General features: G+C 34.5%; 1 protein-coding gene across 4 annotated transcripts in view; it reads left to right on the plus strand.

Annotated features, from left to right (window-relative positions):
* Positions 1 to 18,621, plus strand: part of ATAD2B (ATPase family AAA domain containing 2B) — a 73,882-nt gene that overhangs the window by 18,675 nt on the left and 36,586 nt on the right. For all 4 annotated transcript variants that reach the window (XM_034432198.3, XM_034432199.3, XM_034432200.3 and 1 more), the window contains 8 exons: positions 1,852 to 1,927; positions 2,760 to 2,858; positions 4,045 to 4,156; positions 4,412 to 4,527; positions 6,154 to 6,328; positions 7,941 to 8,029; positions 9,951 to 10,110; positions 10,818 to 10,908. In XM_034432198.3, coding sequence (XP_034288089.1) covers positions 1,852 to 1,927; positions 2,760 to 2,858; positions 4,045 to 4,156; positions 4,412 to 4,527; positions 6,154 to 6,328; positions 7,941 to 8,029; positions 9,951 to 10,110; positions 10,818 to 10,908 — 918 coding nt within the window. The remainder of the gene's footprint in view (positions 1 to 1,851; positions 1,928 to 2,759; positions 2,859 to 4,044; positions 4,157 to 4,411; positions 4,528 to 6,153; positions 6,329 to 7,940; positions 8,030 to 9,950; positions 10,111 to 10,817; positions 10,909 to 18,621) is intronic.

Consider the following 18,621-nt stretch of genomic DNA (forward strand, 5'->3'; position numbering starts at 1 on the left):
TTATTGCCCCCACAAACCGGGTCCTCATTTTACCTACCTTAGAAAGGATGGAAGGCTGAGTCAACCTTGAGCCTGGTGAGAATTGAACTCGCAGTAATTGCAGGCAGCTGGAAGCTAAATACTACCTTTAACAGTAGCATTAGTCTGCTGCGCCACTCAGGCTCCTAAAGCGTGTAGGAAAAAAATAAACAACATTTATTACTTCTCTAAGTGTTTTTTTTTTTTTTTTTTTTGCAGTTGAACATATAGTATTTGGGCTGTTACTGTTTTGAAGAGATACTTATGGTATCATCTTATTTGTCCTGTATTTTTCTTTCTTTGATTTACTTAGTGAAAAAAGTAGGTACAGTCCTGTTTGTGGTTGTGTTTATGTGACCACCAAGAGTTGTTTGGTAGCAATAGCTCTTAGACTTATATACCGCTTCATAGTGCTTTTACAACCCTCTGTAAGCGGTTTACAGAGTCAGCATATTGCCCCCAACAATCTGGGTCCTCATTTTACCCACCTCAGAAGAATGAAAGGCTGAGTCAACCTTGAGCTAGTGAGATTTGAACTGCTGAACTGCAGCTAGCAGTCAGCTGAAGTAGCCTTCAGTATTGCAGGCTAACCACTGCACCACTTCAGTTCTGATTGTGGCAGGATATAAATGTAGTAAATAAATGAATAATTCTCCCCTCTACTTGTTAGACTTGATAAAATTAGAAATGCCTCTAAGATCTCTGTCACCTCACTAGGCAACTCACTCAGAACATGTTTTGGGGAATTGCATGCAAAGTGTTTAGTATAAATTCATGCAAGACACAATGCTTACCCATTCCCCCATTTCCCTATGTTTTTCATAAACAATAAATAGTTTCTATTTAACAGATTTCTGCTTTGCTATTTTGTGCTTTCCTAGAATTATTTCTGATAAATTAAGCTCTGTGATTATTTTGGTACTTTGTTTAACAGTACAGAATTCGTTTAATATAGCTGATTATTACATGCAAACTCTTAAACTAGCCAAATTTTGGTTTGTATTTCTTTTGTTGATCGTGTTGGAGAGGAGAGTTGGGAAGTATTTGAACCTGGCTTTTTTTACCTTTCTGTTTATGTGGGTAATGTTAAATCATTGTACTAGGCCATAGTGAAAGACAGAATTGCACATGACTGTATTTCAATGAGAATTCTTTTATAAGTCAGCAATACAGAGTTTGCTGTCTTAAAGCTTTTATCTTTATTATGCTACAATGTTTAGTCAAAAGTGTTCTAAAACAAGAATTTAATATGCTTCATTAAAATACAACTGTGAGTAGGAGTATTTAATGTAAGGAGTATCTTACATAAAAACAGAATTAAAAAAGAAATTTGGAGAAGAGAGGATGAAGAAATATATGTTATTTGCAAACATTTCTGATTGCTGTAAGATGCCTTACAGCAGGGGTGTCAAACTCTATTTCATTGAGGGCCGCATCAGGGTTCTGTTTGACCTCGGGGGGCCGGAGTGGGCATGGCCAGCTCAATGTCACTCATGTTGGGGGCACCTGTGGTGGCCCGAGCACTCTGCCAGAGAAAACGGGCTCCCGAGCTCCATTTTCAGCTGTGATGACCTCCTACAACCCGCTGCCAGTAAAAACGGAATTCAGGAGGACCACATGTAGCCCTTCCAAGCTCTGTTTTCATTGGCAGAGGCACCACGGGCCAGACCTTCGCTGTTTACAGAGCGGTCCTACGGGCCAGATCTCGGGACCCTGTGGACTGGTTCCGTCCCCCAGGCCTTGAGTTTGACCCCTCTACCTTACAGCAAGGAACTAGATTTTTATACAGTTCTGTAAAAACATTTAAATGTCAAAGTTGATTATCTTATCTAGTTCCAGCTCACCAAAAGAAAAGGGAAAACACATTATTTGACATTCATAGATCTCCTGCAAGAAGAAGCCATATCAGGTAAATAATATATTAGGATATTTTCTACTACCTTTATGCTATCATGTTGGAATTTCAGGAATAATTTCTGGAAGAATTGGCTGGGTAAAAAATACAAAAGCTAAGCCAATGCATTCTTCCTCTGTTACAGCTATAAAATAAAAGAGAAAGACAGCATAACACAATGCAGAGGAATACTTTGCAAATTACCTCTCTAAACCATTATCATAGTTTGGTATGCTGGAAGCCATTCCTGCCAGAAATTTTACTGAACTATCTTTGAATAGTTTTGTCATTTTGTTTTTGTTTTTGTCAGTTTCTTACATTTTGTGTATGTATAAAATTGTTTTCAGCTTTTTTGAAAACAGACTTAGTTCAGAGGTAATGATGGGCTGGTAAATTAAATTTTGCAGTAAAGTTTGATGAGGAATGAATGGGGTGATTCTTGTTCTGTGCCTAATAGAGAATGACCTACTGTATTACCTCTGTGTTAATTTCAGGGTTTCTTTCTTCCATTATATTTCAATTTAGAAATTGTGGCTTAATCTCTGTCTTAAAAAAAAACTTGAAATGTTGATCCTCTTTTGTAGTCAAAATTAAACCACAATTTCTCCTCTTACATTGGAACAACAGTGTTTGTGTGTATATGGGAAGACCAGGGATTGCTGTGTCTTGTTGCTTCTCTGACATATCAGTGTATTGTGGCATCTGAACCAACTCAAGTGATGAAAACAAGAGAAGCATTAAAAGACATTGCAACTTTAAATCTGTTTTAATTATTTATTTGTTAGCATTCACTAAGCACAATTCAGTGCACGCCGATCTTCAGTTAAATGTTCCATTGCTTCCACAGGAGAAAGAAACATGCCATTCATAGTAGTGATACAACCTCTTCAGATGAAGAACGTTTTGAAAGAAGAAAATCTAAAAGCATGGCAAGAGCGAGAAACCGGTAACAATTTCTTTGTTGTCATTCAGCTAAGGGAAAAAATGGCTTGGTTTCATGTGCTTGGCCTGATGAAATTTGCCAGCCATGTGGAAATTGTTTTATTCTAATTAAGGGTGCTGTTATGAGGCATGGTCATACATGTTATGTATGGCCCTTGGTGTTCTCTGAGCTTGGTTGTTTTCTTGTAGATGTTTCATTACCAAATTAGGAAACATCATCAGTGCTCATTGATAATGTTATCCAGCTTGTTAATGAAATGTCTGCAATAAAACAACTACACTCAGAGAACACCAAGGACCCCACAGTTCAATTCTAAGCTACAAATATTCTCTTCTAGTCATAGAAATTATACATGTAAAACATGGTTTTATATCATGGGATTTCTTCAGACCTGCCCATCTGTGAAAACAAATTCGCATTTCTATTGGAGGTTAGGAGTGAGGCATTGTTTTTCTTGATTATTGTTCTTCTTTAGTTTTAATTGGTACCTTCTATGCCAGAACAGAGTAGAACATCTTTCTTATCATCATGGCTCAGAATGTCTCCAATGTTATTCTACAGAATCATGCACCCATTTGACAACTTTTCAGGGCAAATGGAGTCGTAAAGAAAAGAATGGCAACATTTTTAGACTGGGGGCTGAATATTGTCTTTGTAGTCTTCTGAAAGTAAGACGGGGCAGAGCCACTGGTGTACTGATGTTATCAGAATGTGTGGACTAAAATTTTTACCTTTGGGTTTGTTTTTTTTCTTTGTGCGAGATTGCTAACAAGCGCCTGAAGTCTTAATGAAGAAGAATACGAAGAATAAGAAATCTGAACAAGGGCAGCCAGGGACTTTACATGAGCTATAGACTGGGCCCATCCCTACTGTTTCTAAAATGTAGTGCCTCCTTCCTTCCTCCATTGTTAGCAAAATTCCACCGAAAGTAATTTCAGATGCAGCCCAATTTTATTTCGATGTATTATTAGAATTTTTTTTACTTTTGGGGTTGGGGTGGGGTGGCAGTGGGATTATTTATCCATTATGTCTTCATGAAAAATATATTTTTTTTCTCTAATGATTAACATTCTCATTCTATTTTTGGGACAAGATGAAATATTGTACCTGAAAAGTCACAGTTCCATTCTATGCATGCATGCATCTTTTTTCAGCATGTAATTTATGGATTTTTTTTAATATGCCATAGGTGTCTGCCAATGAATTTCATAGCAGAAGATTTGGCTAGTGGAATCTTACGTGAACGAGTGAAAGTTGGAGCAAGCTTGGCTGACGTGGATCCAATGACTCTTGACAAATCGGTGTGCTTTTTTTCTTTGTTTAGAATTGACTGTGCTAAAAGGAAAATCTTTAAGCTGCTTTGTAAAATTCAATCTTAAAGAATTAAATGTTTATAGCTACTTTACTTACACCAGATTAAAAGTAGACCATTTTGGATAATGTTTTTATTACTGACATTTTGAAATACACTGATGGCTTTTCCACGTAAACGGGGCAAATGATAAGTTAAATTTCCAAATGTTAATTTCTTTTATTGCTTTTTATCTTCCTTTTAGGTCCGTTTTGATAGTATAGGTGGGTTGAGCAATCATATTCATGCACTTAAAGAAATGGTTATATTTCCTCTTCTGTATCCTGAAATATTTGAAAAATTCAAAATTCAGCCACCAAGGTAGGCTTTGTTCATATTTACATTTGAATTAATTTACCAGAATACACAAACTTTGTTGGATTTAGGGTTATTTTAAAGAATAGCTTAATAAAGAAGTGGACACAAGTGAATTAATTTAATTTAATTAAAATAAACCACATGGGCCAACATGATTATTTCCTATATTTCATTATTTTAAAATCCTATTATTTGTCAGATTAAAAGATACAATATGGGACAAATTATTTGAAGGGGGGACCCTCCAGGTTTTGCTGGCTACACTTGGGTTCAGCCATTTGACTTAAGCAGGAAAAAAGCCATTCCTAGATCAGATTCTCTCCCCCATTAATATGCCTCCAAATCTCTGGAAAAATGGAATAGTTGTGAGAAAGTTGCTGGAATTGAAGTTTGCTGAGAGACGATAATAGGCTAGGTCAAATACATTTGTGTGACATTTGATGAAATAACTTGCTTTAAAAAAAATTCTTGCAGAAAAGTTATTTTACATTTTTAACAATTTTGTGTTGTATAATTTCTCTTAAAGTTGTCAATCTAGAAGTGTGAGAAAGCTAAAGAAAATAGAGCTGTCAGACAGACCATTCTCCACTAACAAAGTGAAATAGTTCAGTAATATTGTAAAATGTGGAATCAATCAATATTGATCCATCCTGTACAAAAAATATGCAATTGAGTTTGTTTATTCAGAATTATCTTTTAAAATGAAACTTTTGATTTCAATAATGGTTGGAAAACTAGAATTTTTAAAAGGCTTCCTAAGTATGTCAAGTCTTCAGATATGTGTAAGATCTCACTGACTTATGTTCATATCTATGTAATTTAGGAATGCAGAATTTAGATTTGATTTCTTGATATGTTTCACAAGACCATAAAAAAAGCAGCTTGATTTTTAAATGTAACACAGAAGCAGAATAGCATTGTGGGTTCTTCGACTTATGAAAGGAGCTATTGAATTTTTAAAGATGAATGGATGCCAATAAAAATGGAAATAGTCATGGAGATCCTCCAGAGAAACTAAGACTTGGCAAAATTCCTTACTGTAAAAGTTTGATGCTGTATACGTGCTATATGAGACAGCTAAGCATAGGATTTTCCTAATAAAGACTAATTTTTGTCCCAAGGCTCATCACTGTTTTCATTCCACCTGACCCTATTTACCAGAACTAATGGTTGCATGAGACACAGGAAGCTTGGGAAATTGTTATTTAGTTATAACAAAGTTAGTGTTATAACTTTATTCATTTGCATTTGTTTAGAATATTTGTTTGATTTATATAGCTGCCCGCTTGACACCCAACATCAGAGATCTTACATGTATGCCCTATCTCTGATGTTCATGTTAATTTATTATGCTTATACGCAACAATAAATTGGCCCAGCGTATTAGAAAAAAGTGAATGACATTTTTATTAAAATAGAAAAAAATAGCATAGATTAAAAATAATAACCACTCTTTGTAAATATTTTCTACTTTTCTCTTTCATTGTTTTTAATTAGCAATAACTTTTATTTCACTGAGTATCCAAAACAGATCACTGAGCTCTTGTGTCCCTTATGTGGGTAGCAAATACTGGGCTGCTTATGAAGAAAAAGAAATAGTGATTTCTGTATCTGTCCATTTGTCTTCAGGGGCTGTTTGTTTTATGGTCCTCCTGGAACAGGTAAAACCTTGGTGGCTAGAGCTCTGGCCAATGAATGCGCTCATGGGGACAGAAAAGTTGCCTTTTTTATGAGGAAGGGAGCAGACTGTCTCAGTAAATGGGTTGGTGAATCTGAACGGCAGCTTCGACTCCTCTTTGATCAAGTTAGTACACAATTTTATGTATTCAGTCCTTCAGATGAAGCAGGGGATCCGTTTGAACATTCTTGCTAATTGCTAATATATCCTTCTAAGTTTGCAAAGGTTATACCATAATGAGCAAAAGTATTTCCCATTCAGAATAGCTGGATGAAAACTGATTTTGTTTCCAGTCCCTGTTGTTGTATTGTCAGACTGAGTTCATTACCTTGGATCATGGTAGTTCCTGTATTAATATTTGCTGGAGTCATTATAGGAAGAAGAAAAAGGTCATTAAATATGAAATAACAGCAAAGAATAGAAACAATTGCTGGGAGTAACCGTGAACCATAAGAAGACATGAAGGAACTATTTTGTTTCCTCCGGTTATGATTTTCATTCTGAAAATTAAGCAAATATAATTTGCCGTATCTCTAATCCAAAGGACAAATAGTATCTGTTACCCTTTTTTAAAAGGCTAATTGTATTAATGAGTGAGACAATTTCCTCTCCACAGAATGGAGTCCTTTGACACTGAATATCTTGGGTGGAGGAAGACCCATTGCTTTGCTTCATCTTCCATCATTAGATGATTAATGTTCCAGAAAGGGAAAGAGTCTCCACTTGGAATTCTATAGACTTAATAGATCTTGCAGGCCGATTTTGGCCAATGTATTTTTTCATTTGTTAGGAAATGCCCATAAAAACATTTATGTTTCAGAAAGATGAATAAATGAAGTTGCTAGTAAAAAAGAAACCGGAATAAGTCGTCAAATCAGTAGAAAATGCAGTGGCTCCTTTTGCTTCAAGAGATAAAAAAGTGATATTGATTACTCAACTCTTCTGGCTTCTTGTATTTTTGCTTGTACTTCCTCAAAGACACTCTTGATATTTTTGTACTGATTGAAGAATAAAAATAGTTTCCTCAAAGCATGTAAGTTCTTGGAAATGAAAATGTCAGAAAAAAAAAGTATCTGTGTAACTGGTATTGGATGAGATGGTATTTACATAGTTTACACCCTAGCCACTAATAGATAATCTTGTGGAGCTGACTAGGGATGGGCCTGGTTAGTACATGTATGAGAGACCACTATGAAAGATTAGAGCTGTAGGATAGTCTGTCGAAATATATCCTGGAAGTAGGAAGAGGCAAGTCACTTCAGTAAGGTTGCCAAGAAAGCTCTGTGAGTTTTAGATCATTAGTAAAAGTCATTGGGAGCTGAGCTTAGCTCAAAGGAAATTTTCAGAAAACTCAAAAAATCAACTGCTTTTAAACACAGAAATATTTTTCAATAAGCTTCTACAAAGATGGCCCAATTTCTTTTTTTCAGAGCTTTTAAAGTTTATTTTCACATTTGGCATGGGGCTACTCCCAATCTTAATCCACCCTATCACTACTTGTGTGGAGGCTACCAGGTTTTTGCATTGTGAAGCCTACCTATTAGCTGTCAAAGGTAATCTGCAGTATGTACACAGGGCAGAGTTAATGCATTTTCTTGGCTTTATAATTATGAGTGAACTCAAGGGCCTTACTGTTTCTGATTCAATACAGCAATTAAAGATAAATTTTCTCGTAGGTTTTAAAAGTATAAAAATTATTTTCATATCTACAATTAATTTTGTTTGTTGCTTACCCCAGGCATACCTGATGAGGCCATCCATAATCTTTTTTGATGAAATAGATGGCTTGGCCCCAGTCCGTTCCAGTAGACAAGACCAAATTCACAGGTGAGGTTAGCATATTACTTCTAGTATATGTAGCATTGGATGCATAAATAGTGGAGGTTTTCTTCCATTCCCCACCAGTCAGAACTGAAGAAGCTTCTTGGATGATAAGAGAAATGTTTTCAAAGAAATAAAACCTAAGAAAGCCCAGTTGCCATTTTGAAAAGCTTTGGGACAATTAGAGATCTAGTGTATCAAATGCTTGTGCTACTCCGCCTAACTCAGTTCCTTTTGCCTTCCATATTCCATTGATCCAGTGACTGTAGCATTTGGCCTTTCTTAGATGCTGAATATAACTTAGTGTGTTCTTGGTATACAAAAAGGAATCATTTGAATGTGCAATGAAAACAGGGCTACTTTACTCAGAGAGACAAAAAGGACATAGATGAGAATAAACATTAATTGTTTTAAATGGATAGCCAAAATTATTTAATGTTTTTTAAATTGCTTTTAAATTTTATGTTATGTTTTACCGTAGCTGTTCACTGCCCTGAGTCCTGTTGGAGAAGGGCGGTATACAAATTAAATAAATAAATAAATAAATAAATAAATAAATAAATAAATTACCTACTTGGAGATAGATTGAGAGACTGACTAATTCAAGAAAAGGATAGGCCTTTTTCAAACTTCCTCCTTTCCTTTCAGATTATTATCTAACAAAGAAAACCTTCATGATAATTAGATGGTATTCTAGCTTTTTAATAGCATCACAATTAAAATATTTATGTTATCCGGGTTAATTCTAAATGAAAACATTGAAGAAACAATTGAGGGGAAGAGAAGCTTTTCTTTCTTACCTCTGTCTTAGACTTACTGTTCTGTAAGTCTAACATTAACATTCAGACTAAGGTTATTGAATGGATCAGAACAGTAACTATGATTCTCAGCTAGAATCTTAAACTCTACACCACAATTGAGTTGGCATCTGAGAGTGAAGTTGGCATCAGATGGCATCTGATGATGAAAGACTTCTTTGTCTTACACAATTAGTGCAACATTTAGTAGCTACTGTATGACACTAAGTGCGTGAAATTTGCAGACTATTTTCAGTTTTAATTTAAAATACAGATTTTAACCTTTAAATCTTAATTAAGACCACCTATCTGAGTGTGCCCAAACACTAAAATTGAAAATAGAAGATCTCCTAAAAATGTAGCCTGATTTCAAAATTCCATTTATCTAGCCCATAGAAGTGATCTATCACTTGCATCACGCCCAGACTAAAAAAATACTTCCTTAAGAGTTGTGTTTAGCTCCCATAGTTTTCGTGTTTAAGAAAGAAGGTAAGACTTCATTTTAGTCAGGATTTTCAAGTTGATTAATGATTTTAGATATTTAAGATTTTTTTAAAATTTTGGTTTTAATTCACGCAAACACACTAACTTAAGTGTCTTGGAAATTGAAAAGTGGGCCACAAACTGGAACCAATTCATGAAATCATGAACGTCTAAATAGGATTAATTATTTTTCGGCAAAAGGAGCTGTGGTGGCTCAGTGGTTAAAGATGATGAGCTTGTCAGCTGGAGTCGGAGTTTGAGACCTGAGTGCCATACAATGGGGTGAGCTATCATTACTTGCCCCAGCTCCTGCCCACCTAGCAGTTCAAAAGCATGCAAATGCGAGTAGATTAATAGGTGCCACTTTGATGGGAAAATAACATCATTCTGTGTTTCTCGGCATATAGTCATGCTGACCACATGACCACAGAAGTGTCTTTGGACAATGCAAGCTTTCTTGGTTAAGAAATAGATGAGCACTCCCCCTTGGGTTGGACATGACTGGACGGGAAACCTTTACCTTTACCTTACGTTTTGGCAATATGTACTTGTCACTTCAGTATTGTTTGTTTAAAGTTAAGTTTGAAATGCTGCATGTATCTATTAATGCTTTGCCCTAAACAAAATTATGTTAAAATATGTTTTAGCTCTATTGTGTCTACATTACTTGCACTCATGGATGGATTGGACAACAGAGGTGAAATAGTTGTCATTGGTGCTACAAACAGACTTGATTCTATAGATCCAGCACTCAGGAGACCAGGTCGCTTTGACAGGGAATTTCTTTTTAGCTTGCCTGATCAAAAGGTAAGGCATATAAAAGGCCATCTTTGTGTGTCTTATATTTTCTTGTGCTTTTATGTTCCAAGCCAATTTTTGAAATGATAACTTCATAGTCTCAGATAATGCTATTACATGTAGAAAATTGTGGCAGTTAAATCATATCAGTCCCAATGTAAGATATTAGACCCTTCCACATTCCCAGTGGAATTGTCAGCTTTTGCCTGAAACCAGGTAAAATGCACTTCATTCCAATATGAGTGTGGAACTTATTCAAAACAGTCATGTCCAACAAGCTCATTGATTATGAGCATGTTGTTTACCAACCAAAGTATTTCTGCATAGTTCACAACATCAATTTTTATATTAGCATATGTTTATTGAAATTCCTTTGAATCATTACAGTTATATTTATTAGATTGGCAATGCTATATTTATAATATTTATTTACTTCTCTATATAAATATTATAAATATAGCATTAAAAGAGAATAATGCATATTTCTTTAGCTGCTTTTAGAATAAAATATATTAGGGTCAATTTTGTTATCTAGTGATACTATAAACATTCCAATAGCAATCTTTATTATGATACTTCTTTAGTTCAGTAAATTTTCTATATTAAATGATTTGAGGGGAAATATATTAAAAGAGAAGTTGATGAACTATTTGTATGTGATGTATTTGATATAGTTTTGTGATGAAATTCTTAAAATCTCTTTATTTCTCTGTTAGGCAAGAAAGCACATTTTACAAATTCATACCAGGGACTGGAATCCAAAATTGTCCAATCATTTTTTAGGAGAACTAGCTGAAAAATGTGTTGGTGAGTGGTATCATCTTATTACTTTTGCTTTGTAAATTTTCATTCCTGAAAGAACATTCAAGAATGTTTGAAGCTTTCTGATTAAATTTCTAATTGTGATCAATTTTTCCATTTTATATTTGAAGTTTCATGTTAATTCATGTCAGAAAATGTAAATATTTATTTTCATGCCACTTGCCAAAGTTTCCTGTCATTACCTCAAATCTTAACATATTTTGAAAAATCTTGGCATGATCCATGTTCTTTTATGTGACTAAGCAAAATAACTCCAAAACTAATATGATAAAGTTTTGTAAGGAAAAATTAATATCAGCCATAATTATTCCACAAATAAAATTGGGATAAATGCTTGCTTTTCTATATTTTTAATGATATGGTTTGCACTAAGAAAATATCTACATTAATAATCCTCCAAATTCTAAAGTATAATTAGCATAAGTGAATGACTGGCACAGGATACGATTTTCTGTCTCTTGAGTTGGGCACTTTTACATACCTAAAACATATTATGGAACACCAGACATGAAATTCTGCATAGTAGATTTGTTGAACAAAATAAATCTTACTACACTAGCAACTGTTGTAGTTGTTTCTTACTAAAGACAGAGCATCAGAGTAAGATTGCTAAGAGACATACTTTAGCATTGCAAATACATCACTAAAAAACACAGTCTCTTCAAAACAATGCTCATCTTCTGTCAATCTTGTGTTAGTCTTCAATTTTGAAAAACAACGGCATCAGATCATTCAACTCTCCAAACAGAACAGTAACATTTTAAACTGAACACCGTCCATTCAGACAGCTACTGTACACATCCGAATTATCCTCTTCATCCACAGGAACATCTATCTCCGAAGCAGCATTCTTCCACTTTTGATCTGCAAAGACCCCAACATCTCCTGGTGAGAAGAAAACAATTATCCAACAAATGACAAATTAAGCTTTGTCTGGTGTAAGAAAGCATGTGCCAAATCCATTTCATGTAGATTCTTTTAGTGACTCTACAGCAACCATTTAGCAGATAGAAAATACAAGTTGGGTCCTTCATTGGCCAATATTCCAGTTTGAAAAGTGATATTTTATGAATGTGAAGACTCTCTTATAAATCTTATAAAAATGTGCCATATAATGAGCTGTGATTGCTTAGATTTATAGGAAAATCTGCTAAATCTAAAATAGAGAAAATCCCAGAGTTTTTGTTCTGAATTTTCCACTGAAAATAGATTTATATTTTTAAATCTCACAAACATTGTGCAAGTCTAATAAAAGAATAACATTTTTCATCATTTACAAAGATGAGCCACCTTTTGTTTTAAAAGCTTGTAATACATAATCTGTTTGGCATTTTAAAAATTTATGTGCATCTTTTAGACTCACATGTTTACTTAGTATTTTATTTGATCCCATTGATAAACACTTTGTATTATTCACCTCTTGTGTGGAATTCTAGGGAGAAAAGTTTGCTTGCTTTTGATATTGCCACTAAGATAGATTTAGAAGAAATAAAGAAAAAAAGGCTGCATAGATTTCACTCAATGATTTGTGCTTAGTTTAAACGTTTTAATGTTTTATTTTGATCTTAGAATCTGCACACAAATCCTAGTTATTACTGTATGGCTTCTTAAGCCTGAAATTATTTTGGAAGGAAAATTAAAGTTTTAATAGACTTTATAGTTGTGTGGGGCTTTAAGAAATCCTGCATACAAACCTGCATTAAATACCTATATAATGCAACTTTTATTATTTATTTATTTATTTATTTATTTGTTTATTTGTTTGTTTGTTTGTTTGTTTGTTTGTCACATTTTTATGCCACCAACTCCCAAGGGGCTCTGGGCGGCTAACAACAAAGAATAAAACAATGCGAACAATATCCCATACAAAAGTTTAAAAAAACATTAAAACCTATACATTCCAATTCGTGGCCGGGTCTCACAAGATCACTGTAGCGAGATCAACGGCCCCATGGCTAGGAAAGGCATAAAAAAAATAGAAGCATACTTCGTTGGGTCATCTTTTGAAAAAGGGACCCAGAATGCATTATCAAAGTACTGGTAGGTGGTGATCTACCTGTGTCTTATGCCATTCGGGTCTTAGGAAAACCCAATTTGAAGCCCTGCAGAAATTTTTCTGCAGTTTGAAATGCAGGTTTAAATGGAAATGTAACATTTTCTAAACAATTTGAAAAAAATATGGATATAGAAGTAATTGGTAAGATCAGGATGATAATGATAGAAGGTTATAAAATAAAAGTCACATGTTTCTGGCTCTTGAAAATTTGAGAATTTTTAACCCACACAAGTAATTTACATGCTAACAGACCACCCTGATTGCATCAAATTGTACTTAATAGATAATTTATAAACATTTCCTTGCATACGCATGAGGACTCTTCAGTCAAAATTCTCTTCTAGTCTGTGGTTATTTTATAGTATCTATCAGATATATTTGATATGTGCTGATATCCCATATACTTTTTTTCTGATAAACCAGTTAAGGCAATATTAAAATCTGCTCTTAAAAAAGGGGGTGTCCATTCTTTAGGCAATTTAGTTGTTCCAGTTTGCAATTGCTTCTGTAATGTATGGTTTGTGACATGAACTAAAATTCAAGACTTTTCCTTCCCTTCCATTTCCATATGGAAACAAATCTCATTGTTTTTGTCACTTAAATTTACTTTATTTATTCCACTTTCCAAGAACACTTGCTTCATCTATAACTTCTTTATATTTCTTTATATTAATTCCACATCTTAGCATGATATATCTTAGTTTATGTAATCTAAGCCTTCAGTCTATGGACAACTTGATTTTCTTAGTGCACTCTTCCGCTCTAAATATATATTATGAATGAAAATAATATATTAAATAGGAACAAGGCTGAATTATAGAAGGTTTTTGACAACTGAACTTTATTTACTTGGGAATTTATAACTTTCCATGTAGCTTATTTCCCTCTATCTTTTAACTACATCCTCTTTTGTTTAACTCATTACTTGCTGTTACACATTCTGTACTCTGTGATTAAAATACTTAATTTTTGAGAGACTGTCTCATTGGAGACATTATTAAAATTCAAAAACCTCTCTTGAATTTCAGCTCCCTGGCAAGTTCTTTACCTAGCAGAGGTCATCAGATGAACCTGAAGTTAGATTATGTTACTTCACATTAGTATCCCTTTTCTATATTTTATGTGTATATTCTAAGGCATCTTCTGCCTGTGAGGACTTACTAACTGATCCTGTTGTGGCCCGCCAGCGGCCTGCGCGGATTGTGGCTGATCCCGACGACGAGGAGGCTGGTGTGGGGTTGCGCCAGCAGCCTGCGCAGCCAGCGCTCGCGTCGGACAGCGAGGCGGCTGAAGAGGATGTGGTGCCAGAGGCAGAGACTCAGCCAGGGCCTTCAGAACCTCCAGAGGCTCCTTCAAGTGGAGAGAGCGAAGTGGAGGAGCCTCTCCTCAATGCTCGAGCATGCGGGGCTGCCAAAAGGCAGGAGTGGCTACTCAGGAGGAGGAAGTCTACTTGAGAGTAGGGCTTGAGGATAATTGGCCACTCTCTTAGCCTATTTAAGTCGCATACAGCTAGTGCGTTCTTGCTGGAAACAACTCATATTATTATCAGAGTATTTTGGTTTATCATATCTTGTTTTCTGGGCTGGTTGCCAACCTTTGCCGGTCTTGTTTATTCTTGCTACTTAATAAATTTGATAAGGACCGTTGGTGTGTGTCAATATCCTCGGAAATCCGGAGCTGGGGCAGAACAGATCCAATGCTATTTAGGATGCTTGTAGTTCTCCCATAAAGCTTGGATAATTCTTATTTTACTCCCACTTTAAGACTAACTTTTCTGAATTGTAGTTTCTTATTTTGATCTGAGTGCATCAAGCTATATTAGTTTTGGCTTCCATTTCTGCACAGTTTTACTTCAGACAAATTTTTCAAGCTGTATTCTTTTTAAATATGGAAGCAAAATAACTGTAAAGATCATCTTCCAAAATACAGTTTGGTAAATGCAAAACATATTATGTCTCATGTCAATCTCTTGCATGCTAGTTCTTTCTTGAAATCATACTTCATTTAATACTCTTTAACATTACATATCTTTTTATATGTGGAATTCTTTTCTATTTATTATTCCATCTTTTTTCAAAATATTACGAATTTCCACATTGCAAAAATGCATTATTATTTATTTGCCATTTTAATGCAGACAAAACATACAAGATATTTTACTGTTGAACAATGTACACAGATGAAAAAAATAAAATTAAATACAGTATAAAAATATAAAAATTAATTAAAACTTAAAATGTGAATATTGTGTGTGTGTGTCTGTGTATTACGTTGTGTATTAAGTATAATGTGTATTAGCACATTGCAGGAAAGCAATTCTCCTTTAATCTATAATCAGACTATTGAGAATATTATCCTGAAGTTTCTTCTTTCTGTTTGTTACAAGACAGAAAGAGTAAATCAAAGAATATCACACTATACTGGCTTTATTTGTACTTTAAAATCAACTATGCTATGAGCAAGCTTGAGTTTTATTTTTTATCATTTGTATATTAATTCATTAAAAAGCTCACAGCTCCTACTTGAGGAACAGATGGCAGCTGCAGCCCAGAGACCTTTGTATAAATCCTTCTTGTGCTACAATTGCACTTACACCTAAATCCAGAGTATGTGGCAGGGTGGATAAAAATCAATGATTTTTTTTAAAAAATAAAAAAAAAATCAGATTTTTTTAATTTAAATTGGATTTTTTTATTTAAATCGGATTTTTTTTATTTTTATCGAATTTATTTTAATAAAAAACTTTGGGGGTAAAAATCTATCGTAAGATAGTTTTCTATTTAAGATACATAAATAATTTAGTTTATTCAGCATGAAATGGAGCTTAGTTATGTAGCATGAGGCTGTATATTCTGCAACACTGGGACTATTGGTGAGTGAACAGTGGGTCAAAGGAGTAGCAGAGATGATAGTTGCTCTTTAAAAATTATGATTTAAATCGAGTTGATTTAAATCAAGCCTTTTTACTAGTGATTTAAATCATGATTTAAATTGTGATTTAAATCAACTCGATTTAAATCAAATCCACCCTGATATGTGGTGTGTGTGGGTGTGTGTGTTGCGCTTATTCACATGGTCTCATTTCTTAGTTATTTCTTGATTGGATTATTGCAATGCAGTGAACAGAGGACTGCTCTTAAAGACTATCTGGAAACTTCAGGTAGTCTAGAACATGGTGGCACAAGGAGTTATGGCCATGGCATGCTATGCCCATGTAACACTGTTACCTGATCTGGTTATCAGTAGGTTTACAAGTGCAATTCAAGATGTTGGTGGTTGCCTACATCTGCCTATTTTGTAAGAACTGACTGTCCGCATGCGTGTTTCCATTTATTAAGTGATGTAATCTGAAGAAATGTAGGAGACATGCCTTCTCTGTCATGATACCTGCCCAGTAAAGCAGCTTCCTGTCAGAGATCCAAACAGTCCTGACCCTCTTCTGTTTGACTGTTTGGCTGCCTTTTCCTTTTTTTTATGGTTTTGATTGTTGTATTGATTCCATATGTCACCCAGAATCATTCTGAGTGGATAGCCTTCAAAGATAGATAGATAGATAAATAGACAGACAGACACATTTTGCAAGAATTATGTTCTCAGAAATATGTCACATATTCTGCACTTTCACATGATTGAGTTGCAATTTTAATTATATAACTTTTGTAGTTTTGTAAAGATTCATTAATTCATTTTAATATTCTTTTCTCAAAAATTATAGCAATATTTTACAATATTAATTAAGTACCCTTGTGTACTGTTTCTGACACTTTGGCAGTTTATTGATCTGTTTTATATAATGAGGGTAGCAACTATGTTGCATAAAATTTTAGTTGGTAATGTTTCTAGGATGATATTGCTCTGGAATTTTGACATTCCAGAAGTTCCTCAAAACTTAGTTGTGTCATCAGGCCTGGGGTTCCCAGGGAATTGGAGACACACTTAGATGGTTCCATTGCTGAGCTGGCTATTCTTATTCTCTCTTTATCTAGAGTTTGTATATTTGTTTTTATAATATTTATCTTTTAATGTTGATGCTTATATTTTTGTATTGATTGTTTCTTACATATATTTTTTTTATCATATTGTTGTATGTCTCCCAGAGTCATTTTTGTGAGATGGAGAGTTACATACATTTAATTAATGAATAAATAAATAAATAACCAGGAGCCCCTCACAGGAGTTTTGAAATAAACCATTTATCAAACTCCACTAGCTAACCAATGACAATGAATCATTAGAATGATAGGTCAACATTCTGGAAGGGGAAGGGTGCCTATTTCTGCTTTCCACTATAGAGTCAGGTAAATAACTTTATTGTTTTTCCTGATAAACTAGTGTATTATGCCTAGTAATCTGTAGTTCCAGGCCAGAGTTTGAACATTGCGTCATTTGAATTTTAATTAGAGAGCTTATTCATCCAGAAACTTCCTATTTTAGCAGCCTCCAGGGTCACTACACAGACACAGAATATTGCCAATGGATGGTCAGATAAGTGAGTGATATGACAGTGGCTGCTAATAGCTACCTTTTATTTGTCTCAATGTCTTACTATGTTTCAAAGGGGAGTTTTATTATTTAGATAGTTTTTACTAACACCTAGTACTAAAAAGTACTTATATCCACTAAGATACCAATTGTCAGTGAAGAGGAATGGTAAAATAATGCACTGAGACATAAAATGATTACAGCCAAGTTGTATAAATTTTAAGTGTTGCATATTTCACTGTACAAATATCTAATTTTTGTTTGAAAGATTGCACTTACTTTGTTGAGCAGTATAATTACTTAACAGAGTTGCCTAAAAGAAGGAAACATGTTGGAACGCAATTTGTTCCAAAAGGAAAGTGATTAGGACTTAATTTTAGATTGGATCTCCTGATAATTAAATTGAGAAAATGAGCCATAAGATAATTAAAAAATCCATGGAGAGCTAAAATTGAGGCTAATAAGGCACAGAAATTAGATTTTTGTGGTATTTATTGATAGCAAATACTATGAAAGAACATGGATTTTGAAAAGGGGATTTTTCTCTGTTTACACTGGAATATCGCTCAGAAAAATCCCAGTTCTTGGCTCAGATAGTGGAAATAAAATTGAATTAATTTTACAAACCACTTAATTTTGTTCAAATCTCCTTAGAAAATGGGAAATAATCTTGCAAGGTCCTCCAGCCCAAACTTTATAGCAATCTAAACATTTTGTGCTTTTGTGAAGGTTTGCAGGATCACATTAACTGTAGCTCTTCAGAGAATGATCTATGAAACTTGCACTTTAGCAGTGAGGATGCTTCTTGATCTTTGGAGAGGATGATCATTAAATAGTTACCATGGAAGCAGAGGGACAGAACTCACCACCTTGTTTAGTTACTGAGCTTTCAGTGTAGAAAATAGATGTTCTTCCCTGTGAACCCAAAGCAAAGATTCTTTTTTTTAATTAAATCAGGGTAGATGTCATTTGCCAAATACTTTCTTGAAATTGATTTCTCTTTCTCCCCCCATCCCTCCCTCCCTCCCCCCCCGTGTGTGTGTGTGTGTGTGTGTGTGTGTGTGTGTGTGTTTATAAATTATATGTGAAATGACAAAATTTTCAAATCCTTTCGTGCCTGATCTACTCTGGTTCTCATTTCCCAAAAGACATTTTGGTGT

Source organism: Pantherophis guttatus, chromosome 1 (genome assembly GCF_059756535.1).
Source record: "Pantherophis guttatus breed Tessera chromosome 1, ASM5975653v1, whole genome shotgun sequence".
Taxonomy (NCBI): Eukaryota; Metazoa; Chordata; class Lepidosauria; order Squamata; family Colubridae; genus Pantherophis; species Pantherophis guttatus.